We start from the raw sequence: 25717 nt of genomic DNA, 5'->3' as shown, positions 1-25717 counted from the left end.
AGCCACAGGCCAGCTACGTGATTTATTCCCAATTGTTGTTATAATAAGAACGCACCTGTTCATAGAGACGACAAACATATTGTGGTCTGGCATGATTAATTAATGAAGAATATAATTGTTTGGTGATCTACTGAAGGTGGGAAATTACATAGACGAACGAGTAAAATCCTTAATTCTATGGATCTTAAGTCTTTTATGCAAGATGCCTCAGAGGACTAGACGTAGCATTCGGATCAATTAGAAAGCTGGAAGATGTGTAAAATTCATGCAATCAGACAACCATTTCCTATTGGTTACGTATGTGCAGCACACAGGCTTTTGTACAAGCTGTTTTAGCTAAGGGCTGGCAATAATTCACGCTTACTAGATTGCCTGAAGATCTCTGGCTTTTCAGCTAATTACATGCTAATCATTCCTTACCTGGGCTTAAACTCCTCTAAAAAAAACCAAACCCAACGACTTGACACAGAGGGATCTACAGTCACATACACGTGTTCTGGGGAGTTAATTGAGGCTTCAAGCCTTCTTCCAATCCAGTTTTCAAACTGTCAGACTTAGCAGTTCAGTTATTTAGGCATATGCCTGTGCAGATCTTAGGGCAGAATCTGGCACCGTAGTAGCATGTGACAACTTCAGTAAGTTATTTGGCTGAACTTGGAAGCTTAACATCAAAAAAAAAGTCACTCTAAATAATTTATAGCCATTTTAAGTTTTTTTTTTTTAATTAATAAATTGGGCAAATTGAAATTGTATACCAGAAAAATTAAGTGTTTGAAAACAAATTTAATTTAAAGTACAAATTTTCCATAAAAATCAAGTCGCACTAGTAATCTATAGTGCCATACAGGGCACTTGCATAATACGGTGATGGGGTTTATATGCCTTTGTTTTTTACTTTCTGTTTTGAAACCATCGAGCTGTGAGAATGTTGGGTTTTTTCTGGTTTGAGGGGTTTTTATTGCAAAGAGATTTGAATAAAACAGTTTTTAATCAGGATTTCATCTATTCTTTCTATGTAGTCCTTTTAATCATATTCCTATTCAAGTCATAAGCAAAAAACGTTGACTTAATGGGAACAGATTGTTGTTTTAGCGTAAGTTTCCCAGTGAGAAAAATGTATATTTTTTCCAAAACTTTTTCTCTCTGGTTTTATTCTGAAAGTTGGTGCCTATGAATTGGGAGTCCAGGTTGTCCTAAGTCATCCTGAAGTTTTGCTGTGATGTTCATTATTGTATTTAAGTACCACTGGGTTGTCATTGGAAATGTGTCTTCTTTTGTAGTTACGTTTTACTTTAAATATACTGAAACGGACATTTCACTTACAAAAAATAAGTGAAGAGCAAATATATCATTTGACTGCTTCTCAGGTACTGAATTCTGTCCACTTGTCCAGTGTGTTTGAAGTCATTAAGATTTTTACGTAGGGTTGTACTAACGTGATAGAGCAACATTTTTTAATTTTTAGGGATTTTTTTTTTACCATTTATATATTTGAAATCTATAGCATGCTGCAATCTGAAACGTACTGGGGGGAGGTACATCACTTATAACCTTGTAAAATATTGAGGTCCGTCCCTGCAATTTTTTAATCTTTCTGGAATCAGCCACATAGTGGTTTTTAAGGAGAATGTCTGAAAATTAGGTACCGAATTTTTCTGTCAATGTGACTTTAGCTTCTCCACCTTTAACCTAATGCTACTCAAAAAAGTGTTGTTAGTTACTGGATGTCTTCCAGTCAGCAGATGCACAAGGACGAAAGAAGCCTATCAGTGAAAAAAAGTGTCTTGATCTTCCTTAATCATTCACAGACGCAGAGAAACAACAAAAAATGACATGTTTGCTGACTGCAGGTCCCGCCCTGGTAGTTGTAGATGCTTCCTGTGCTTTCAGTTATGGCAATTGATGGTTTTGGTTCTCAAGGGAAGTGTCATGCAGATATCCCTCGCCTCTCTCCACAGAGGGGCTTACAGCAGCCTCCTTCCCTTATAGCTTTAGAGTGAGGGGACATCCTAAATCTTCTATGATGTAAAAACAAACAAACAAACAAAAAAACCCCAAAACCTGGGAACCTCTGTCTTAATAACTCTTCTTGGCTATCCCCTCTGTTTCTCAGCGCTGTGCAGCAGTGTGCTCCAGCAGGGCGGATGACGGATTTGTTTGGGGAAAATCATGCAGATGCACTAGATAAAGCTCAGCATGGGGGTCAAGGTTATACATGCTCTTTGTTCCCACCCAAATTGCAGATTCTTGCAGCCATCCAAAATTAGGGATATTTGGCAAGAACTGTGCCTGTTAGAAGGATTGTATTTTATTTTTCCATCACATATTTGCATTCCAAGGATGGATTTATATTTTTTGGTTTCCTATTTGTTTACAGCTATTTTCTCTCACAAACTCTCTCTGCAGTCGACAGCACTGTCTCCTTATCTCCATTCCCCACCTGCTGTAAACTGACCTTTGCTACTTGAAGATTAAATCTTGCTGTCCTGGCCAGAATAGATTTATTAATTATATTTGAGAGATGCCTTCAAGAACTTAAGAGCTTTCATCTCTCTCAAGGTGGAATAGGAAACACTACAAGTTGTGTTTTCAGTCAGATTACTGCCTTCACTTCAAATCACCATAGGAACAGGAAGCCAGAATAACATGTGTTTACATCAAAACAAAGAAAGGGAATAAAGTTTAATTGGAGCTAGGAAGAGACTTCTTCTCTATAGTGGACTCTGGCTGGCATTTACACATCTGAATTCCCTGACCAGGTAGGAAGGAGATGGTTTTATACTTACTGGCATGAGCACAGCAGCAAGGCAGACTCTTTCCTTGCAGTAACGTTTAATCGCTGATGTTGCATACACCAATTGCACAGGCTGAACCAATCAGATATTTACTGCAGCAGTAGGGAACTTAGATTTTGTTCTTGGATCCCGCCACCTTCCTGAATATTATGTATCTTGCGTAAATGTTTCCTTGTTAGAAAAGAGGTTCTTAGATTTCAAGTCAAAGTTCTGGGGAACCAGCAACATAATTCTATTCACAAAGCAGGTGTTTAAATATCTTGCTGACTTAAGACCAAAATGTCAAAGTGAGAATTGCTACAAAATCCACTTCTCTCATCTCCACAGAGGAAGACGAAGATGAAGTAGAGTTGACTCTTTCACTGAAAATAGTCAGGTTCTGGGGCATTCCTTCCTGATTTATTCTTGCATAAAAAAGGAGGACCTGGGTATAGATGGCAGTCTCCTCATTTCTACTAAACCCTTTCTACTTTTCAATGTCCATCTCATTTCTCCTCCAAAAGTAGAGGCGTCCTCCTTGTTCCTTCTAGTGAAACTAGCCAGGTCAATACCATGTCAGGATCAAATACTGTGTTTGAGAATTTAGATTCTTCAGTCTCTGTTCTCTTGGGACTTGCAGCTCTGACTCTCACAGGTGGCCACTGCTTTGGGAGGGCTGCAGCGGAACAGGCACATGTATATTACTTGAAGAAGGAGGTGGTGGGAGGTCGTAAAGATGTTCAGTCCTTAGGCACATCCACATTATGCCATCCCGTGTTCTTCAGAGCATTGTACGCCCTTGAACTCTGTGGCTGAAAGGAATCCAAGGGGCAGGAAAGATGCGCTGCCCTTTCAGCAGCAGATGAGTGTGTACAGATACTGCAAAAGCAAAAAACTCTCATTCTCAAGTAAATGAGTTGCAGGTGCATCCCCAGTGCAATGTTCATATTAATGATGTAGCTTGGAGGCATCCACTAATTGTAGAGAAGTAAACAGTCTTGTACCACAGGGATTACAGATGCTGTCTTATTCCAAGAGGTATGAAATTATGTCGGTGATGCATTTTTAAGCCTTTTTGGACTGAAAGAAGTTCGTAAATATTTGTTACAAGGTAGATTGTAGTTTCAAAATTAGCTGCAAAACTAACTGGTCAAACGTGAACTTTTACTTTTTATTTCAATTTCATCTCATGCATGATATTGTCAAAGTGATTCACTTAAAAGGAACTGTTTAATAAGGCTTCATAAGCCTAAATAAGTAACAGACTTATGGGTATGATAGTAAGTGGTGCCGATACATATTTTGACATGTGCAGTTTGATGCCATTGGGAATTAGTAGTTGCTACCAATATGGGAAAATGTTCAGATTGTCATAGTGAATTGGATTCCGGTACCTAATTGAATAGTAAAATTGCCAGCTACAGTCCTCAGATAGCTATTAAAAAACAATATAAGACAGAATTAGCAGATTCATTTGCAAAAGTAAAAAGCCAAGATGAAATCTTAAGATTTTACAGACTCATAAACTTGTACTCAAAATTTATGTATGGAATTGTTAGTGACTTGGCATAGTTGAATAATGTCTTTCTGCTGTGTATTTGCAAGATCGAGTATAATTACATATGCGGTAAAACCTAAAAATGAACATGGTTTCATTTTGGCCACTGTGTGAAAGCTGAGTAATCCAGTTATAAATGTATATATAAGTACGTGAAAGTGGTCAACGTGGCAAAGTAGAAGTACCAGTGTATCCCATTTCCTCTTGGCAGGAAATAAATAGATGAGATGAAAGCATTTTGAGAGTGGGCTGGATTACACCGTGTGCTACAGTATATCAAGCAAATGCGTGAGCATCTTACTCGGATGCAATTCTACATGTGCTCCTGAGTTTCTCATTCATCTGCTTTGTGTGTGTGTATGTGCACAGAGGTACCATGTTTTATGCACTGCAGGAGTATTCAAAAGTGTTGGATTACTGCTCTCCATGCTGCACAGAACAAGTTAGTGCAGGACAATCCTGCCTTGAAAGGGTTAAAGGCCCTTTAGGGTTATAGGTTTGGTATTTGCATGTAGTTACTTTTTAAAAATAAACAGCTAGTTTACATTGCTTTATTCATAGAACAAAGTCTTCTGCCTCTTAAACCATCGTTAATTATCTTGATTTGTTAGGTACACTGGCTGGGTGGATCTCAAATTAGTTGGATTTTAGTTTATATTCTAAATAAAAGTCTAGCAGTTCTGCACAGCCTTTGACTCAAAATCAAAATACAGGTGGAAATACTTTACCCACTGAAGACAGTTTGTAGTATTATACTATGGAAATCTGTTTAGTCTGCTTGTGAGTGTGGTGGTTTTTTTCAGTGAAATTAAAGAAAATTCATAAACAAGATCAGACGCAAGCTTGCTCTCTCACTCTCTCCCTCTGGCACCACTGCTCTTGCACCCCTTTCAAAAGGAGGAATTGGGAGTAGCCCTGTCCGAGGCTGTTCAGGGTTTTGGCACTGTCCTGCGTAAGGGCAGCAGCGGGTTCAGATGCAAACTCAGAAGGATCTTAAATCCAGACCTTTATTGTAAAAAGCAAGCACTTCAATAACTAGGCGATTATGGAGAAGATGCCCTCCACCTCCTTCCACTGGACGGATCTCCATTCTGGGTGCTGAGGGGATGAAGCAGCTTGGAAATACAGGAGAGACTACCATTCCTGCTATTTTTCATTCTGAAGAAAAAGAGGTTGTATGTCTTTTGGAGGGGTCTAGGGAAGCTGAACAAATGTCACATTAGACTTGGGATGGTGATGCTTTTGTTCATCTTCCTGTGTCTGCAGTCAAACCTGCTTTATGGTTCTCGAGTAACACATGGCCTACTTCCCGTAGGAAGTATTTCAGAAGTGGGACCAAAGCTCAGTGTCTCTGGCACGGAGACTCTGCGGCATTGAGACTCCTCGCTGCAGGAGGAGTGCACCTGAGGAGGCAGGGCATGCACATCTGTCCTTAAGTAGATGACCAGCCGATCAGAGACAGGCAATGGCAATGAGCCTAGAATATGCTTGCTGTGCATCCAGATGATTCTCCTAAAGAAGTTTATTAAAACAAAGAGCCGAAGTTGCAGTCACAAACAATGGAGTTTGTAGGAACTATGACCAGTTCCAGGCTAGTGAGCACTTGCCCAAAGACAGGGTCCTGTCACTCTGATTGCTTCTACATGAGATAAAATCTAACCTTGCTACCATGGTATGAACGTGCCTTGGAGCATTAGACCATATGTCAGCATGCACCTGACATCCAATGCCAGCCTTCAGCTGTGGCTCCTATAACTTTGGGCTCAGGTCCATATGCTTCCCATAGAGGCACCAGATGGACAAGAGTATTTTGTCATCTCATCATGTCCTCACAGAGTTGATACGGTGGCTAGAACCTGAAAAGCCTAAGGAAAGGGAATACTGACTCCTGTGTCCCACCGTCTTCTCAGATTTTGGGCACAGGCACAGGCGGAGATGCCCATTTGGCCTGCACAGAGGTGTGAAATGTCTGACCATGAAAGCCGAGGGACTTCATCTCAACATCCTAGGATTTAGAGCCAAAGCAGTTACTGTGCCTGAGCGAGTGGTATTCATATTGTACCTCTGGCAACTCATGTTACACATCCTGGCAGCCACCTCCTCCATTAAAAAGAAAGGAACAATAAGCAAATAGTAGGAGCTCACCATGACAACTCAAAACTGTTGAAGTCTGGAAGCTGCTTGGAAGTAATAATTATATGGTGGGCTTCAGTTACTGTATCGCTGGGAGCTGAGTGTGGTGGGGGAGAATAGAGCTGTGTGTTTTTCACGATAGCACTGTCATAATAACCAAGCAAGTTATTCCACTGCCCAGCTGGTTGTGGCAATGGGGGTACAAGTGCAGAATTGTTTCCCAAAATCATGTTTCTACGCTGGAGACTACAGTCTTCCAGAACACCTTTGCACAAATCCTGGGGTTTGTATGGTTTGCAAGCTGATAAGAGACATCCACTGCTCCTTACCAGCTGAGACAGTTTGGCTTAATAAATTACAGATGTCCGTCAGTCTCTGATTCATTTCCTAATTTGCCAGATATAATTTAATAGTATCTTCATGAGCTATTTCGCTCAGATACAGTCCTCTGGCAGTTCACGACCTCGATTAAATACTAAAGATCAAGTCTGCTCTAGACAAACCCAGGTGAGTGTGGAGCAGATAAGGAAGATGATTAAATTACAAACTACTGGTCTAGATGAAAGAGGACTCCCAGACGGTTAGTACAACGTGGCCTTGCCAACAGGAAGCTTCACCTTTATGGCAAATGGAAGATAGTGCAAATTAGACCAAAAAGCTAAAATAAATTAACTTAGTAGCCGTGTTCGTATAGCGTGTTGGAGGAGAAGAGGAATTTTGCTGCTAAGGAGGCGAGGAAGGAGATAATTACAATAATCAAAATGGGAGACAAAGAGCTCCTGAGAGTAGCTGTCGGGATAGAAAGGAAGGACGAAAGTCGTATGATTGCTGGGCTGCCAGATGATTAAAGTGATGTTGTCATATTGTGAATATTTTGTCTGGATGTGAGCATATGCGGGGTATATTGCTTGTTATTCTGGTAGATGTATGTACTGCTGCTTCTGTACAGTCACTGTCATGCTTTCTGTGCGTTGAAATTGAATTTTATGAAAAGGCTCATTTGAGATCTGTTATAGAGACACACATGCACGCACACGCGGAGGTATGTATTTGCTCCGCTTTTGGCAGGGATAGTGTTTCTTTCTCCACTCAGCTGAGAGCCGTGCAAATCAGATTAGCGTCTTCCTTCAGATTGTGTTAGATTCTTCAAGATGCTTTACCATTTAAGCTTTCATCTTTTAAAAGTGCCTAACCTTCTGGGTGAAAGAAGCTTTCTCCAGGATAAATTGACGCTTGATTGTCATCTTGAGTCTCTTGTCACTTGATACCGAGAGATGCACCAGTCCCCTCCATTACGCAGATGGGTGGGGCTCTCCTTGAGACTTTAACTAGAGGGTTTAGCCTTCATGGTATGGGATACTAATTGCGGAACGTAGCTGGATCCGTAGCTTTGATTTTATACTGGCAAAAATGGAGTCTCATTTGATTGTGGAAGGAAGAAGATCTGATAAGGGGACTTGATTACAGGGTTTTTTTCTTTTCAGCTTTTCTCTGTTTTGCTCTTATCACCGATTTTTTTTTTACCATCTCCTATTTTTCAAGCACTTTTTTTTTTTTTCAGATACAGTCTGTTTTCAAGCTTATATCTGTGCTATTTTCTTTTTCTTGTAGAATACAAAGCCGCCACTGCTATTTTTGTTCAGCTGCTCTAATGGTCTTCCTAGGTGCCTATTCTAGGCCTTCCAGTGCGTTTACACTCTCATTCCATGTGCTGATATTTCTTCATCTTTAGCTGTAGCTGAACTTACTCTTTCCTCTCAAGAAAATGTTTGCTTGAGCTCTATGGTTGTTTCCAGATACTACCATGAGTGACTGTTCTCTGAACTTTGCCTACATTATTTCTCTAAAGTAGTGTTGTACAGAAGAGTCTTGTCCGTCATTGCCTTCCACCTTAAAAGAATTCAAAGCAGCTATGAACTATTACGCCGTATTTTGGGGGGGTGGGGTGGTGTTTTTTTAGTAAATTCAATCTGTAAACTAATCAACAGGTTTTTCTGCAGAGAACTTAAATCTATCCCAAATATTTGCCCAGTCTGTCCGGCAGGAAATATCTTTGCTGTGTACATCACGTTGAAGGTACGCAGAAGTAGACTAGCATAAAAGGAAAAATAGCCTTATAAGAAGACACGAACAGTAGGCAGGAGAAGCTGGCGCTGAGGGAATGCAGAATAAGCCGCCTCCGTGCTAATTCATGTGTAAAGCAGCTTCCAGTGGCAGCTGCAGTCGAGGAAAAGGAGACGGTCAGACGTGACAAGGTACGACGTTGGACTGACAGATTGACTGGCAGGCCTGGAGGGCCGCAGCCGTACCTTATGTCACAAATACAACTGCAAGAAGGCAAGAGAGCGAAATATTTCTAAATAGCAACTAATTGCAGCAAAGAAACAGTAGTACGAGAAGTACCGCGCTGTTGGTTTTTACAGCCGGGAAGGGCAGGAAGAGAGGAGGTGAGGCAGCGATCAATGGGGCATATCAGATAAACGTCTTAAACACACACGTTTTAGGAAACCCCTGATTGCATGAGTGGCCTTTTTGAGCCTGACAAACGTACATCATTCTCTTCCCATTGTACTAGGAAAAAGGAGAATTTTTACTGTCCTCACAACAAACTGTAAAGCTCTTTTTAGTCTTGTAACTACAAGGCAGCTGTTTCAAAAGCCCAAAGCATAGTCAGCTCAAGAAAAAGTCAAATATTTGGATAAGTAACCTTTTGTTTAACTTAGGTATTTTGTCAGAAGAAGAACAGAAAGAGCACTGTTCTTGCAATGCAACGCAACTCTAACAACATCTTCATTTTGATTTCAGAAGTCTACAGAACAAATGAAGAAAGTACCAACCATTGTCCTGTCTGTCTCTTACAAGGGAGTCAAATTTATTGATGCAACGAATAAGGTATGTCCAATTGTTCAATATTAGCTTTTATTTCTCACAAATAGGAATACCTAAGAGGCTGGCTCTCTAAGAGCACTAGGCCAGAGAGGGGACAGAGTTGCACTTTGTGTTTTCCTCTCTTTTTTCTCTTATCTCCAAAATGGATGTAATCTTATTGTCATTCTCCAGAATCTCAGTCTGGAGGACAAGTGAAGCAGCTTTAATGGCTCATTTAGAGAACATTGTGTCCAACCTTCTGCCATTAAAAGGCAAGCTTATCACAAAAGACATTTGGCAGGGAGCCTCTGTGGAATTCTTTACCGTATTGTTCCCTGCACAGTTCCTTAAATATGCACTTTATATATATATTTGTTCATTAGTATAAATTTTGGGGGAAAAAAATCAAAGATGTCTCAACAAACAATAAAGATGCAAGGTTTTATGCAGGGCCAGCCATTGTAAGAATAAGAAGCATGAGCCGTGAATGACCTTCTCAAATGTCAGAGCCTCTCTGAGAACTGTTTGCCTGGGACTAACCATTTGACTCCCTAAACTGCAGCAGCTTCTTAACAGTTGTTATTCCATATTTTTTTCATCTTCCTGTGTGGCAATGCCCCTGTGCTTCGTTTCTTACATTTTTAAATGCACCCGACATCTTTAAAAAAGAAAAAAAGCAGAAACTGAGAGATCAGAGAACCCAGTGATGGACAGAGCAATGGGTTATTGCTTAGCCAAAGTAAAATGCGCTGTAAGCAGGAGTAAAGTAATGCATGAATTTCTCTTCTTCAGATGTCTAAAATGGCAAAAAAATGCAGTCCATACTGATGCTTGCATATGAATAGAAAAGAAATTATCTTTCCTGTTATGTGACTAAAATTGACTAAGCAATATAAAAACTAAATCTGACAACCCAGCTACCTGACCAGGTTAATAATGTAGATAACTGCTTTGTGTTGCTGAACATTCAGACTACACGATACATCTAAACACGTATCCATCAAACTTGCCAAGTCAGTCAGATTTTAAAGGTGTTTAACTAGAAATGGGTTTTAAGTGAAGGAACGAAAGCAGATTTGTGAACTTCTGCTAGAGTCTGGAAGCCACATCTAGGGTTAGAAGACAGCGGGAAAGAAAAACGGAGGTGAAATTACTATTATGTCAAGTCTGGCTATTCGCCAGAGCAGGGAGGCCAGGGATTCCTGTCAGCTCCTTTTTCTTCCAGTGATTCAAAATTGAGCTTCTAAAACCCTCGTTTCCTTTATGTTCTCTGATGTGCAGGGCATAAATCAGGGCATTGCACTGCTGTTAATTCTAACCTGGATAAGACTGTTTTCAGCTCTTAAATCTTCCCTGTAGTATAAAGGATGTAACTGCGATGTCCTTAAGTTTTAAAAAAAAAAAAAATCAGGAGAACAAAAGGAGCTTCCAATATCTCTTCGCACAGCGCATGTAATCTCGTGTAAGAAGGAAACTTGAAAGAAGTTTGGCAAATTGCATTAGGTGGCTCTAGACCTTTCCCACTGAAATCTCATACCTAGTAGTGCAATAGATGTATTTGATGGAGGTAAATAATGCCACAGTCCTGTGTTTTTTCTCAAGTGGTAGATTGCTTTCTCTCCAGTTCAAAATCTGCACTGCCTTTCCCTTCTGTAAAAACCAGGTAATAGCCTGCAACTCTCCCAGGAGCGTTGTTATCATCCTTGTCCACAGTGTGCTGTACCCAATTCCTTCAAGACCCAAAACAGATTAGCACTAAGGTGAGACCCTATTCAGACTTGTACCGCTTCCATATGAGCTTCTAGTTGACAGCGCTGGGCACCACTTAGCAATAAATGCATACTTTTTAATATCAAAAATATCTAGCAGCTATGTGCTTGAAAACTCAGCTCTCATGGCTGTTCATCCTTTTCCTTTCTGCCACCAAGCTAAGAATTTGTATTCCGAGTCGTAGCCGGCAAAGCTTCAGGTGACAAAGGGGCCCTGACCTCGTTCCATGACAGCTATTTCAGTGGCGCCTTGAAGCTTGGCATGACACCACTTTGACATGACACCATTTCTTTGCAAGTGAGGCCAGAAAGAAATTGCTGCTTAGGAAAAAGCAGACTTGCAGGATTTTCTCGCGGGTCGCAGCTAACCCTAACTTCTGGATGATTTCTGCCAGGAGGGGGATCGTCTGCCACGAGGTAGGCAAGCAAAAGGAAGGCTGCTTAGCAGAAACCTGATCTCTCAAAGGTATTTCCTTGGCAGAACCAGAACTGACTTCTTTTTTGGAAGCACCGGAGATTTCTCTTGACAGAGTGACAAATTTTAGAATGACAACTGTACAGTGTCAGCCAATGCCTAAGGAGTGTACCCAGAACAGCAAGCTGGTTCCTAAACTTGTCATTTCCACAGAATAAGACTGTGGGTCTACTGGAGTAGTGACCCTAGGAAACAGTAAACACGTGCACTGAAAACATGTTTAATTTTGAGTGGTGATCAGAGAGGGTATCCTATAGAAGCTCAATTTCACTACTAGTTTTCATCCAGGTTTATTTTAGCTATAGCTCATTTTATTGAAAACAAACTTGGTATGAATATGTTTCTAAACTTCACTTGGTTTAAAGAGACCCTACTGCATCCAGCTCTGGGGCCCCCAACGTAAGAAGGACATGGGCCTGTTGGAGCAGGTCCAGAGGAGGGCCACGAAGATGATCAGAGGGCTGGAGCACCTCTCCTGTGAAGACAGGCTGAGAGAGTTGGGGCTGTTCAGCCTGGAGAAGACAAGACAGCCTTACAGTACCTAAAGAGGGTTTCAGGAGAGGGACTTTTTATCAGGGAGTGTAGTGACAGGACAAGGGGTAACAGTTTTAAACTTAAAGAGCATAGATTTAGATTAGGTATTGGGAAGAAATTCTTTACTGTGAGGGTGGTGAGGCACTGGAACAGGCTGCTCAGGGAAGTTGTGGATGCCCCATCTCTGGAAGTGTTCAAGGCCAGGCTGGATGGGGCTCTGAGCAACCTGGTCTAGCGGGAGGTGTCCCTGTCTATGGCAGGAGGGTTGGAACTAGGTGATCTTTAAGGTTCCTTCCAACTGTAACCATTCCATGACTCTATGAACGTTAAAACATTAAAATAATCTCCATTAGTTTTGACTCAAGTGCAAAGCCCTGTGTCAACCCCAAGTCACCTCGGAAAAGTTTCAGCATAGCAGAGCTCTCTTCACATACATTGCATAACTTTAGGTGATTACTTTGTGGCTCATGATTTGGCATAAGTATTTCACGTGATTTGAAGACTTTCCAAGCTTTAATTCTTTCTGCCTTCTAAATTACAATGTTGCCAATCCTACATCAATGACAGTATATTACAGCTATATCTGTGGATATCTAAATCCCTGGTTTTGGTATAATTGTAATTCTCATCAAAATCTTTATTGAGGGTAAAAGTTATCAATTTGAGAACAAAGCAAATAAAATGCTTAAAGTAACCTAAAAAGTCAATGATTGTTAAGCAGAGATTATACATGTCATTATAAATTGGCATATATTGAAACATAAGTACTGGTTTTGTCATTTTTATGAGTAATGCATTAAACAGAAATAATCAAGTATGTTGCAACAATTTAAGATTAAGAGGATTATTTCATTTCTTCAGTAACAGTTTCCTTATCTTGGGTTTTCCATAATTTGAAATCCGGAATGCTTTTTATTAAGATTTTTCCTAAGCCATGATTTCTTCAATTAGATATATCAATATGTCTTTTCGAAAACTTGACACCTACATGCAAAGGGGAGAGTTGCCACTTAGCGAATGAAAGAAGATACGGCAAAGCATCTTAAGTGACTTAGTTGCATATATTTCCCGTTCTCGGGGACAAAAAAAAAAAAAAAAAAAAAAAAGAAAAAGAGGGGGAGGAGAGGAGGTGGGAAGTAAAAGACAAGGGAGCAGGAAAAGCAGAGCTGCTCACAGATTGTTTCCACTTGGACAGATGCCACTGAAGCAGCAGCAAACGGTGGCTCTGGGAGGGACCGGGACACGACAGCTGTGACGTGTTCTGTGGTGCAATAGCGATGTCATGCTGCAGCAGGCTTGTGCTCTTTGGGCGGTTTTGTGGAAAAGCCAGAGCTACAGCCAGCAGGGCCACAATTTAGAAAAGTATATAAATTAACTGCTAAGTAAATTCATATTCAATGAATCATTCTTCTGTTTAAAGAAACCATTTGAAATGTGTGTGTTGCTGAAACAAGGCCTAATCATAAGCCACTCTGCAGTGTCGTCTTCTCTGGCTTCATGGTTCCTTTGGCCTGAACACAATAATTACATATCAGCAATTTATGTAATGAATATTCATATTTTTCTCCAAAGCTTTAAGACAGCTTTTTTTTTATTTCATCGGACAGACATGCCCCACCTCTGTCTCAATAGTATGCTAGAGCTTACATTGGCTGTTGCAAGTAGTGTTGCTCGGTGCATGAATGGTTTAATTTTTCTACATCTCTCTTACAGGATGCTGTTGTCAGTAAGTGGAGAAAACTTACCAGACCCTTCTGTGGTTACCTTTTTTTTTACAAAACAGAATCCTTTCAAGAGCTCAGGGTTTCAATTTTAAGTGGTTTGGTGGTTTTTTGCTCTTGAAAAAGTATAGCTGAAATGTGTCAAATGACATGTGCAAAACCTGGATATCGAGCCTGTTGGCTTTCACCTGCTCCTCTCTATCAGTAGTCTGAAACGGTGTGATGTGGTGATCATGATACAGAAAACCAGCAGCATCATAAGATGCTCATATAGTGCTTTGAAACTGTATTTACATCTGTATGCCAGGAAAGATGTTTCTTTGTCATAGGATACTGAATAAACTGTACAAAACCCAAGTGGACTCATAGGGAAGACTCTAGAATGTAATTGTTTCCTACCAATTTTATATATCATTGGAGAGAGTCAAAATTCCAGTGACATGTGTAAGTTCACACGTGCGGTGTATTAAATCTCGTCTTATTAAGAAACTTCTGAATTACTTCAGCACAGCAGGTTAATATAAATGCAAATCTAAAAAACACCCCTTTTATGGCTCTTTTACATTTAATTCCTAAATTGATTGAAAATATTTTTTTTAAACAGAATATTATTGCTGAACATGAAATCCGTAACATTTCCTGTGCTGCACAAGACCCTGAAGACCTTTCTACATTTGCGTACATCACTAAAGACTTGAAGACTAATCACCACTACTGCCATGTATTCACTGCGTTTGATGTGGTCAGTTTATAGAAGATATTTCATTTAATAGTTCTTTGTAATAGTTCTTTAATTCTATTAAAAAATGTTCAGGGTATATGGTGATTAATGGAAGGTATTATTCATTAACCACATGAAAAGGCTAATCTGCTATGGGATAGTAAAAGAGCATTTCTGGAGAAGAGCAAAGATTTTCTTTGATATTATTGCATTTCCCATCTGAAATAACTCACCTCTGCGATCTCAGCTGTTGACCGTAAACTTAGCAAGTGGCCTTTCACGCAAGTCTTGACATGTAGTTCTTCTAACCTAGGCTATAGCCTTCCAAGAAGTTTGTAACAAGCAGGTTTGGCCACCCATTCTGAAATCTCAGCGCACGCCAAATAAACAAATCAGAACTGGTCAATGTGCATTATATACAGTGCTCAATCCTGCCAAGAGGTAGACTCAGGAACTAGCTTAAACTAAGTTTGCAGGGCGTCCTGCGTTTTCGACTATGTTGTAGTGGCTGCGTAGTCAGGGAAGGACGGGTTTGGTGACGCTTTCTACCCTCGTGGGCCCATCCCATGCCAGCCAACAAGGGGTGAGAGGGTTGGACAATTTCTTGTGGCGGCCCTTTGAGCCTGGACGCATCCCACCTTCATGAAGCAGATGTGGGCTGCTTTTTGGACCAGAGGTCAGATGTTACCACAGTAAGTGATTTCTTCAGATTTCTGTTCCATGACTTGTAGTGTTTCCGTGTTAAGCTGGATCAGTCCCGATAACTCAAATATGTCTCTAAATATGGTTTAGTCTTTTTGACATTGTATTGATTAAACTGGACAAACTGAAGCTTCCTCTGCAAATGTGGAGAGAATGTATGAAAAGTTTTGTGTTTACTTTAACCAGAGATCTGACAAAGAAGAGACCACACAGATAGCTAATTACATATCTCAAAGAAGTCCTGGGCATATTTGGCTACCACACTGAATCTGAAAGACTTGAAACATCTGTGATAACAGAGATCTGTGCAGAGCATTGTCCTTTCTGTGTTTCTGTGTAAGAGGTTGTCCCTGTAACTGTCAACAGATTGTTATTATCAGATGGCCCCTCTGTTGTTCTCTGCTCTCTGACGTGTCAGTGGGAGTTTTAGCTGGACAAATAATGCAGATATGGAATTGGGGGAAATTTGATTTTAGGGGCACCTTTTCCTTTTCAGAAAAGATGCGTTTATTTTGAAAATCACAAATTAATACTTTAATTCTTACTTAATTGTTCCAACCTTCTTGCCTAAAAAATTCTCAACAAATATTATTTCAGCAAAAGCCCTCACAGCTCCTGTTATTTCGGTGGAAAATGACTAAGTTCTTCCTACATTTATGCTTCTCAGATGGTAATGCACAATCTACTGGTGTTTCAAGAAATCATGAATACATATCAAATAATAATCAGTCATACTCTTTTCAGCTAAATGTGATGAAATAAGTGGTGGCTTTACTTTTTAGGACGAAGAGGGCTTATTGTGCAAAACGTTCAGGAATGCTTGCTATTTGAGCTAAGCACAAGAGAAATTTAATACGCTATTAAAATTTTAAATCATTCCAGAAAAAAATATTTTAATATGGTATAATGTGTATGAATTCTTGAAACACGCTTACACTATTATAAATAAGTTTTAAAAAAAATATGTCTGAACTGAGACATTTTGTCTGGGGAAATAGTCAACCCTGCAGAGCGATAGCATGTGGGAGAGTTTAAATAACAAGATGTACAGGAAGGTAGGTTAGAAAGGATTTTAGTGTTTTTGTTCAGTGCTTTTGTTGTTTAACTTCTCTGCTGCTATTTTAGTGTCCACGGGGAGTAGAAAAAACTTCCAAATTGTGTTAAAAATAGATAGACCTTGGTCACAAGATGTTACATTATGTAGATTTTAGTGATAAGTGTATCAACCAAAATGAGACTGAGTGAGTGAGTGAGGTTATTATTTCTCCTGATCCATTTAAATACTTCTTAATGGTTTCAAAAAGTACTGCAGTTTCATTTATAGGTTTAATAATCAAGCACAAACAAAGACCCAGGTATAGCAGATGAAATTCATTTTCTCCTTGCTTGGCAAGGAAAGAATAGTGATCCAGGAATAATTACAACATTTTGCTCGCTTTCCCTACCTTAGGAGGAGCAGGTAATACCCCAAGCACTTTAAACGACTATTTTAAGCAATACAGAAACTTTAATGTCTAACTGTCTTAGTTTACTCCTGTGACATAAACCTCCATAGGGTGTTATCTACTCAAATATTCTCTTTTTGTGTTGCTTTATTTCTCAGGATCTAGCATTTCTGATGCAAGTACCAGCTTCATAAAAATAGGTAGATATTCAGAACACAAGCATACGCTAAATTAAATTTTCTATTGAAAGTCTAACACTTCCAGTTTGCTGATAGAGACAGTCTTACTCATTTGTCAATGGGTAGAAGTCAAATCACGTTAACAAAAATAAGGCTTAAAATGGTAGAAATCCATAAAAAGGTGTAAAAAAGGTAATAAAATATATGTAAAGGTAATAAAATATATGCAGTGATATGAAAAAAAGGTCACTCTCTCAGGTCCCGCAGTTCCTCAGGAAATGTAGGTAAGGACAATTTTTTTGCAGATAGGAAAGCATTTTAGTGTAGTGACATGTTCATTACCAGCATTACTGATACTTGCTTTTTAGGAGTGATTGTACATGCAACTGCTCTACTCAGAGTTAAAATTCTATAATCAATATTGCAAAAACATCAGACTTGATTAAAGAATACTGAAGGGGACAAGGTTTGGGGGAAGAAGAGGATTTATTGCTCAATATTTGAAATCCACTTCACTTTCATTCACTTATAAAGCAGCCCTAAAACTACTGGTGAAGGATTCTCTTTGGGGAAATAAAGCATCGTAACAGTTCCTATATCAAATTCTGGTTCATATATGGGAGACATGCAAAGTAATTGCCATTAGATATTCCTTCATTGCCCAATGCGCCTATGAATAGAAGAGAACTAGCATAAATTGGAACAATTTCTGCTCTTGCTTGTGCCAAGGATTCGACTGATGCTCTGCATAACACAAAGACATTTTTCTTCTTTTCTGTATTCTTTTGTCCTTCATTGCGCAGACTTAAGCTAGGTAAGAACTGGAAACTGCTAGTATACGTACTTAGCAGAGAATAAAAAGCATGCATTCAGGTCTCAAAGTTCTGTTCGTTGCCAGGGGATTAGGGGACTTTTTATAAATTTTTTCTCTGTTCATGTGATCATCCAGGTACAATCAGTGTGGCATCCCCATGTCTCCAGAACAGAAAACTTCTTTCCTTTGCAGTACCCGGAGACAGCATGCCCAGGCAGTCGCCTCTCTGGGGAATATTAGGTGGAATGTGTCAAACCATTTCAGTTGCTCCTGGCAGATGGAGCACGCTCGGGTACAAGGAGCTTTCAGCTCATGAGCAAATGAATCTCATCGATGGCTTTTGCAACAGCCTGAAAGGCCCGCTTTGGAGGCTTGTTACCATCCTCCCATTGCGTGCAAGATATCTTTCTGTACCACATGGGAGTAGAGGGATGGGTTCAGAAGAGTTTGCCTTCCACGACTGCTTTAAATCCAGAATGAGAGAGGGTCAAGGATTTAAGTTGCAGGAGTGCCTGATCACGAAAGCCTTGTGCAGCCCAGGAGTCCCTGGACGTTGCAAGCAAATGCCAGCCGTGTTGATCTCATAGTACCGTCTTTAGCAGGCTGAGCTTTCTCCCCCCTGAATGCACGAAGGCCATCACATTGGAAAGCGCAGACGAATCCATGTCCTTTCTGTTTAGCGTACATATGCTTTTTTCCTTCAGACCTCCAAACTTTTACTTTTCATATGTACTGTCCTTTCATATGTACGCTAAACAGTAAAAATGTGTACGTATGTCAGCTCTGCATCTCAAAGAACTCCCGTTACTAATAAGTAACCTTCTCAGGCTCTTACAGTAGAAACCCTCAACGTTCAACCTTAAAGATTTTGTTATAACTAAGTAGACAACTGATTTCATCTCAGGGGATGGATATTTTAAGCTGGTTTGGGATTTTTCAAGTTAAGATTCCATATACTGCTTCAATTATTTTTATTTTTTTTTTTCAAATAAGGTTCCAATTCTGTTTGATTTTTGCCAACGGAGATTCTAAGTTTGGTACCTGGAACACAGGGTGTCCTAACTGACACCCATCCGATGTGATGGGTAGCTTACAACAATCATCTGAGAGGCTCCAAAGGAAGCTTCTTTAGTAAAATCAGTCTTCAAAAAGGACCAGATTTGACATTGATCTTAAAGAAGGAAAAAAAAAATCATCACCCAGAAGCAAAAACCCGTAAAATCCTCATTAAATTAAAAGTGCTTTCCCAAAAAGGCAAAACGTTAGTTTTTCAAAAAATTCCTTCGCAAGTGATATTTTAAGTTTTTATAGCTCAAAAGACAGAAATCTTACTCTCTCTCTTAAAATATTCCTGAAGCTTTATAGAAGCATGAAAACACAATGAAGAAGCGGCACCTGCTGCAACTTCTGCAGTGAAAAAAGTCAATTAAAATGTACCAGAACAATTAGCCATTGTAATAGGTTGGCTGAATTCAAGCGGCTGAAGAATCCTGACTCAGACTCGCCCTGGGGCATTGAATTGTAACATTACGTGGCAGCCACGGCAACTGACCTCAATTTCTCATCTCACAGAAATTGTTGCTTAAAGGTGTTAGCTTGCTCTTCGCTCTCTGCCGAGCAAAGAACAGGCGTGTAGCAGCCTCAGAACCACCGTGGTCCTAAGTTTTGCTCCCTTTCCAAGGAGCTAGATGGGGTGCTATAAGGGTCAATGTCTTCTACAGTGACCAGGGAGGCTACAACTTTTGTGCTACACATCTTTCGGGGCGGCAGACCTGTTTCCTTCCTTTTGTGCCACACGTAAAAAAAAAAATAAAAAAAAATCAAATAGTCTCCTCACTCCTTCAGAAGAATTTCCACGACAACTTTTGTAGTTTGGTTTTCCGTCCCCAAGGGAATCCTGCTCTTACCTCTCCAGTACAGCCCATGCGAGAATCCGTGCCAACTCTAATCCTCATGTTCCTCTCCCAGTAGCTCAGGTGGGAAATTTCTCAAACCAAACTTACTTCTGTTTTTTTCCAAATACGGTTTTGCAGATACCTTTTTTAAATTTTACAAGGTACAATTTTAAAGCCCTCCTTGCCTCCATTTGCAGAATTCTCTTCGTCAAGGCTCTACCGCAGTATGCAATGCATGAAACGTATGAACAAGCTACGGTTCGGTTTACATTTCAAATATTGAACAGAACAGTTCAATGTGCTGTTTTCGTCGCTATATTTCAAATATTTATTAACCATAGAAACAGATAGATTTTTCCAATGGCTTTCAGGCTCCAGGCAGGCCTATTTTTTCATTTTGCAGACTACAAAAGAAAGTAAATCATAGTGCCTTCTGACGAGATGCAGGATCCCAACTAGATTTATGTCTCTGCGTGGCAAACTCGCGGCTTGTCTCCACTCTTATCTCAGAGCTTTCCGGGCCTGTCTCTCAGTGACCTTTTTGTACGCCACACTGCATGGTGCATTTTCTCAGTCCCACTAGTATTACAGTCTGCTTTTTCTCCAAGCCGTTACTACACCCTGTCCTGTTGATGTATTCCTTAGCAATAATAATATCCACTGTAGGCAATCCTGTGATGATATAGTACACTATCTTACTGCCACAACAGCCGATTAAGATGTCTTTAGAATAATATTCTTGTCCTGCTAATAGGCACACTCCATTTCAAATAGTATTATTCTGTACATTTTTAACAATTATACTCCATTGGTCTTAATTCCGTAGCCAGCGTTCCGCTCAAAGGCAGGGCACTTTATAATAGTCTCTTTAGTCTTTCATTTATTACTCCACTGGCAAACTGCATCCTCGGTGTTTCTCAGTCCTGGCCAGTTTCCTTAAGTTAAAGGGGAGACAATTTGGAGACTATTGCTGTCAAATCAGGCAGACATTTTTATTTGGGAAGCTGTGGAACTTTGGCTAGCTTGCTGTTGTGACTGGAGTCCTAACAGCTGAGAGCATATCCCAGTGGAGGAGCAGAATTGTTTTCTGTCTGACCTAACAAAGACCAGAGCTGGCATCTTTATAAGCAGCTCTTACAATGAGCTAAAGATGCTGAATTTAGCCTATGCTATCTCAATATACGAGTGTGATAACAAAGGGATGGAATTTCTTCATGACTACACTGAAATTACAGTGTAGGGCATGAAATAAAATGCTTAACCTTTTAATTGTGTTTTAACAGTTAAAGGGCAGATAGTGTACTTCCAAGTGTCTCGCATGGCTTTCTGGCTTATCGCAAACTCAACAGTTAGACTTGACTAGCTAAAGAGATACCTCATTTAAAATTATATCAGAAACATGCGGGAATTTTAAGGGACCACCTAGTTTCAAAGCAATGCAGGATTGTTTCCAACTATGAGCTACAGAGGTTGAGGAAGGAGAGGGTAAATTCTGATTAACCAAAGATTTATGAATTACTCTAAGGAGACTGCAGGACGTAAGGAGGCAAGCCTGCAGGCTTGCATTTGCTCTGCAGGGGCTTGAAACATGATTGGAAAGTTAGTAGCCTAGAAATAGGCTCTAGTAGGAGCCTAGAAACAAATATACCAAAACAAACCCACAAACCCGAAAAAAATTACCATAAAAATTCACTTGCCCTTTAGATTAAGCTCAAATTTGGAACTCACAGCTGCTTTTTAGTTGCTGTAAAACCGTACTGAAAAACTATTTATACCGACCCCCTGGTTCCTCATTCATGCTTTATAAGCCTTTCAACAGGTTTTCTTACACATACGCGATAAGGACGTGAAGTATTCTAGCTATATCGCCAAACTGGTCTTAGTCTTAAGAGCCTGACTTCTTTGGACTTCTTTGGTCATACACACCACCAGCCCACGCTTACAAGGGTATTCTGACACGCCAGTTTAAGCTCAAACATTTTTACTTCTAGAAAACAAAACCACGAGAAGGTTGCCCCAGCGCTTGAAACACGCATCCGAAGCGGAGCGCTGACTTTGACGCAGGCATAGCGGGGGGGGCTCTGCATCTGTGAAGCAGAGCGGGCACTCTTGACGTTTGCTTTTGTCCTTTTGGAAGCGTCACACCAGCGCTGTGTCCTTTTCCCCTGCTGTTGGGTGAGAGCGGAGCGCATCCCAAGGCGCACTCCCTCCCTCCCTCCCGGGGAAGCAGCGGCTTGGGCTGCCACCCCTGGAGGAGGAGGACTCAACAGAGGAGGTCCAGAGCAGAGCAAGGCTGGATGTCAGATAGGTGGAGTAGCCCAAGATGGGTGGGATCTCGGGGGCAGCAGATACGGGGTGAGCTGGGAAGGCATGTGCTTGTTCTAAAAAGGGATGACACGCACTCACCCACTCCTGTTTTCATGTTTAGTGAGAAAATGCTTTCAAGGTTTTGGGAAGTAATTGCATTTAGATTGTCTTTAATCAATGAGAAATCAATGACAGGTGTAAATATTACACAGACGTAGCAAGTTATTACTACTGTGATAATTATTTACATCACAAATCATTTCTGCAGACAGTAATACCTCACTTCGTGTATCTAATGATAACTCAACCTCACTCCAATTTTAACTGTTTTTGTTTTGTTCCAGAATTTAGCTTACGAAATCATTCTCACACTAGGACAAGCATTTGAGGTGGCCTATCAGCTTGCACTACAAGCGCGAAAAGGGGGCCATTCTTCAACCCTCCCAGAAAGCTTTGAAAATAAACCCTCCAAGCCTATTCCCAAACCACGTGTTAGTATTCGGAAGTCAGTGGTAAGTAGAAAGTAGGCATGAATTAAAAAAAAAAAAAAAATCAGTTCTACAGTTCAAGAGTTGATATATGTAGAAGCTGTATAAATAAATGTACCTGTTGGGTCAGAAATGCTCTGTGTCTCCGTCGTGACACCTCTGCTCATCCGCCAGTGAGGCTGTGTCACTGCATCCGCGTGGAACAACTGCTCATTTCAGATTCCACCAGTTTGTGCCTTTTATAGTAATTCCAGAGCTTTAATTGATTTGGTCATTTCTAATGTTTTAGTGGTGAAGATCTTTTTTAAGTGGTGAAGATCACAGACAATGCATACCTCTAAAACTGCAGTTCCATGGACTTTCCTGATTTTGAATCGAGAAATAGAATCCGCACCAAACTTGTTTGATGCTCAATCACTGCGTGTGTATCCTAATCAAATTACAAATCTAAATCGATTTACAATTATCTTGTCACACCAAGCAGCTTCTTTTCTTACCTTTTTTTTCTTTTTTTCCGAGCCTTGGCAGACCCTCCTGTTCCAAAACTGGAGGTACTTTGATGTACCTTTTCAATATTTTCTTTGGAATCCCAGACTCTTAGGAATCCAAGCTCATTGGAGCCTACCTATTGATTGTCTTTAAAGTGCCCTTCTGAAGTGCTTAGATGACACAGAAATATTCTTTTTATGGTAGAGCTCTTAAAAAGATTATGAAAACTATTTTAAATCAAGTGAAAATAACAGGCACAGGGTGGCTTGGAAGGGAAAAGGGAAAAATGACCACACATATATTCACTCACTAAAAAGTCAGAACCATACTTTGTGATATTTAATCGTGATAGGAAGGGAGGGGGATAAAAAAGGATGACTGTACACTTTGTCATCCATTGCCACAGAATGTTCATCCATAAAATTTTAAGAAAGAACATTTCCTGATGCCGTCATCAGTCTCAGTAGCAAAAGGACTTCTCAGGATCAAGCGGAGCTTTAACGAACTCCGATGCTTGGAGATAGACGCAGCTCTGACCTGAGCAGGATTAAGAGGGCAACCGTGGGGTGTAGACCACCGCACTCGTTGCTGTAGGACTTTGTCAACACAGGATTTGTTCTGTGTTCTATTCATTAAAGAAAATGCTAGAAGCGCTGCGCGCAGGGATGGTAACCCGCCTGCCTGTTTGCGTTTGTCTTCCAGCAGATAGATCCGTCTGAACAAAAGACTCTTGCGAATCTACCGTGGATTGTTGAACCTGGACAAGAAGCCAAAAGAGGCATTAATACCAAGTATGAAACTACAATTTTCTGATACAAAACTGTCCCCCTGTTCCTTGTTGTGCCTTGCACGCCAAGCAGTCACAGCACAGCCTTTCCTTTATGGCAACGTTTCAATCCAGCAGAGAGGAAGACTGCACTGTATGAGTGGCCTTGTAACTAACAAAAAAAAGGCTGACGGTCATTTCTGGTGGTTTCTTCTTCCTGCAGCACTGACAGAAGAATGACACTACACGAAGACTTTTAAAATTACAGTCCACAAGAGGAGTGAGATACCTTATTTTTCACGCAGTTCTCCCTTGTGACTCTGCCACAGTGCTTTCTTTGATTTCTTATTTTCGAATTCTACTTTTTAAAAAAAAAAAAAACACAAACACAAAAGGTCTCTAAACTAACGCTATTGCTGCCTATGAGTAGAATAGTGGATTGGTTTTTTATTTAAATCTTGGCAGTTTTTAATTGAAATAGAACCAGAATTAATAAATAGAATATTTGTGAAACCACTGAATCCATTAATAATTACTGTGTTGAATAAAGAACTCATTAAAGTGACAAGAAATTAGGCACCCTGATTTCTGTGTGCGCTGGTTTTATATGTAATCATTGGTGTCCTTTGGTCCTCTATAGAAATAGGAACCTCTTGCATTGTAACAAAGGATCAGAGTTTTATGAATGGTTAGAAAAAGGTGTTAATAATGCACAGAAAACATTTATGAGATATTTTTATGGAAGAGAAGTACTATAGGAAAACATATGAATATTTATGGAAGGAAGCCAGATTAATTATGACAAATATTGTTTATTTTAACGTTAAGTAAACCACTGCTATTGCAGCATTATGAAAATTATAAGACTTGTAGCATCAGTGCACTGGATGTTCCGTGTGATCAGTCTGGAATGAAAGTGGAATGGTCATTGTACTACACCTACATATAGTTTATGCAGTTCAACATTGCTATAGCCATGAACTCTACTAGTATTTTTAAAAAAATAATCTCAGTGGTTCTAAAAAAAAAAGTCACAACCATGGATTTTGCTATCAAGATTTCTCTCACAGAAAGCTTGTTTGGAAGAGTGTTGATAAAATTCTACTGCAAAACATTTTCTAAATAAAAATAGCGAGAAAAAGAAAAAAATTCCAAAGTAATAAAAATGTTTTCATGGAACAAAATAGTTAAGCATTTGCTTAATATTTGATTAAATAAGATTTACTTACATTTTCTTTGAAGTGTTTTAATTTTTTTAATGTCTGTGGAGTATTTGTATAATACCATGATGTATATTTATGTAGAACTGAAATTATAACAGTACAAATATCACTATAGGAGAAAAATGACATTTTAACGTATATCGTTCTATCCAGTCAAATTGTGAATCATTTTGAAGTTCATTATAGAGATATTGATAAATCGTGTGGTTGTCTTAATGTTTTTTTAATTATTATTTCATATCCAGCTGAGGTTTTCAGTTAGAATCATCAGTTGGTAAATTCCAAAAAATGGATAATTGAACTTGGTTTAAACCTGATAATTGTATATGGTTTAGTTAAACCTAATCATAGCGCTGAGTGATGACATACTTTTAATACCGTATTCAATTTACTTGAACAAAATAGTTCCTTGTACATATTTTGCCTATTCACTGTTGATATGTACGTAGTCAACTGACAGTAAAAAATAACACTAAAAATATGGTACCAAAAGGAAAATTGTATAGGAGAACAGTAAATAGTAGCCTCACTGCAACAAATACTTATGTAAATATGCTTGGGCTTCCAGTTATAAATTTTGTAATTTTGTCATTTATTTATATCCTATAAAAGCACACAAAATAAAATGAAGCTGTACAGTCCCATTGCGTTGTGCATCATTTTATCATTGCGTAAACGATAATGTGCAGTTCCGTGGACTTTCTTGATCTTGAATCGAGAAATAAAATCTGCACCAAACTTGTTCGATACTCAATCGCGGCATATGTATCCTAACCAAATTACAAATCCAAATCAATTTACAATTATCTTGTCACATCAAGCAACTTCTTTTCTTACCTTTTTTTTTTTTTTCTTT

At 39.6% G+C, this 25717-nt stretch overlaps 1 protein-coding gene across 6 annotated transcripts in view; it reads left to right on the top strand.

Annotated features, from left to right (window-relative positions):
• The window catches only part of ANKS1B (ankyrin repeat and sterile alpha motif domain containing 1B), a 448856-nt gene extending 423351 nt beyond the window's left edge, over window positions 1-25505 (top strand). For 3 of the 6 annotated variants that reach the window (XM_074575799.1, XM_074575789.1, XM_074575771.1), the window contains 4 exons: window positions 9271-9357; window positions 14437-14574; window positions 22240-22407; window positions 23578-25505. In XM_074575799.1, coding sequence (XP_074431900.1) covers window positions 9271-9357; window positions 14437-14574; window positions 22240-22407; window positions 23578-23685 — 501 coding nt within the window. In that variant the 3' untranslated portion in view covers window positions 23686-25505. Of the gene's footprint in view, window positions 1-9270; window positions 9358-14436; window positions 14575-22239; window positions 22408-23574 lie in introns of all 6 variants that reach the window. The other 3 variants (XM_074575760.1, XM_074575780.1, XM_074575803.1) reach the window with 2 other exon arrangements.
• Window positions 25506-25717: the final 212 nt, after the last annotated feature.

Source organism: Larus michahellis, chromosome 1 (assembly GCF_964199755.1).
Source record: "Larus michahellis chromosome 1, bLarMic1.1, whole genome shotgun sequence".
Classification (NCBI taxonomy): Eukaryota; Metazoa; Chordata; class Aves; order Charadriiformes; family Laridae; genus Larus; species Larus michahellis.
The sequence above is the reverse complement of the archived record's forward strand: the minus strand, read 5'-3'. Positions and strand labels throughout refer to the sequence as shown.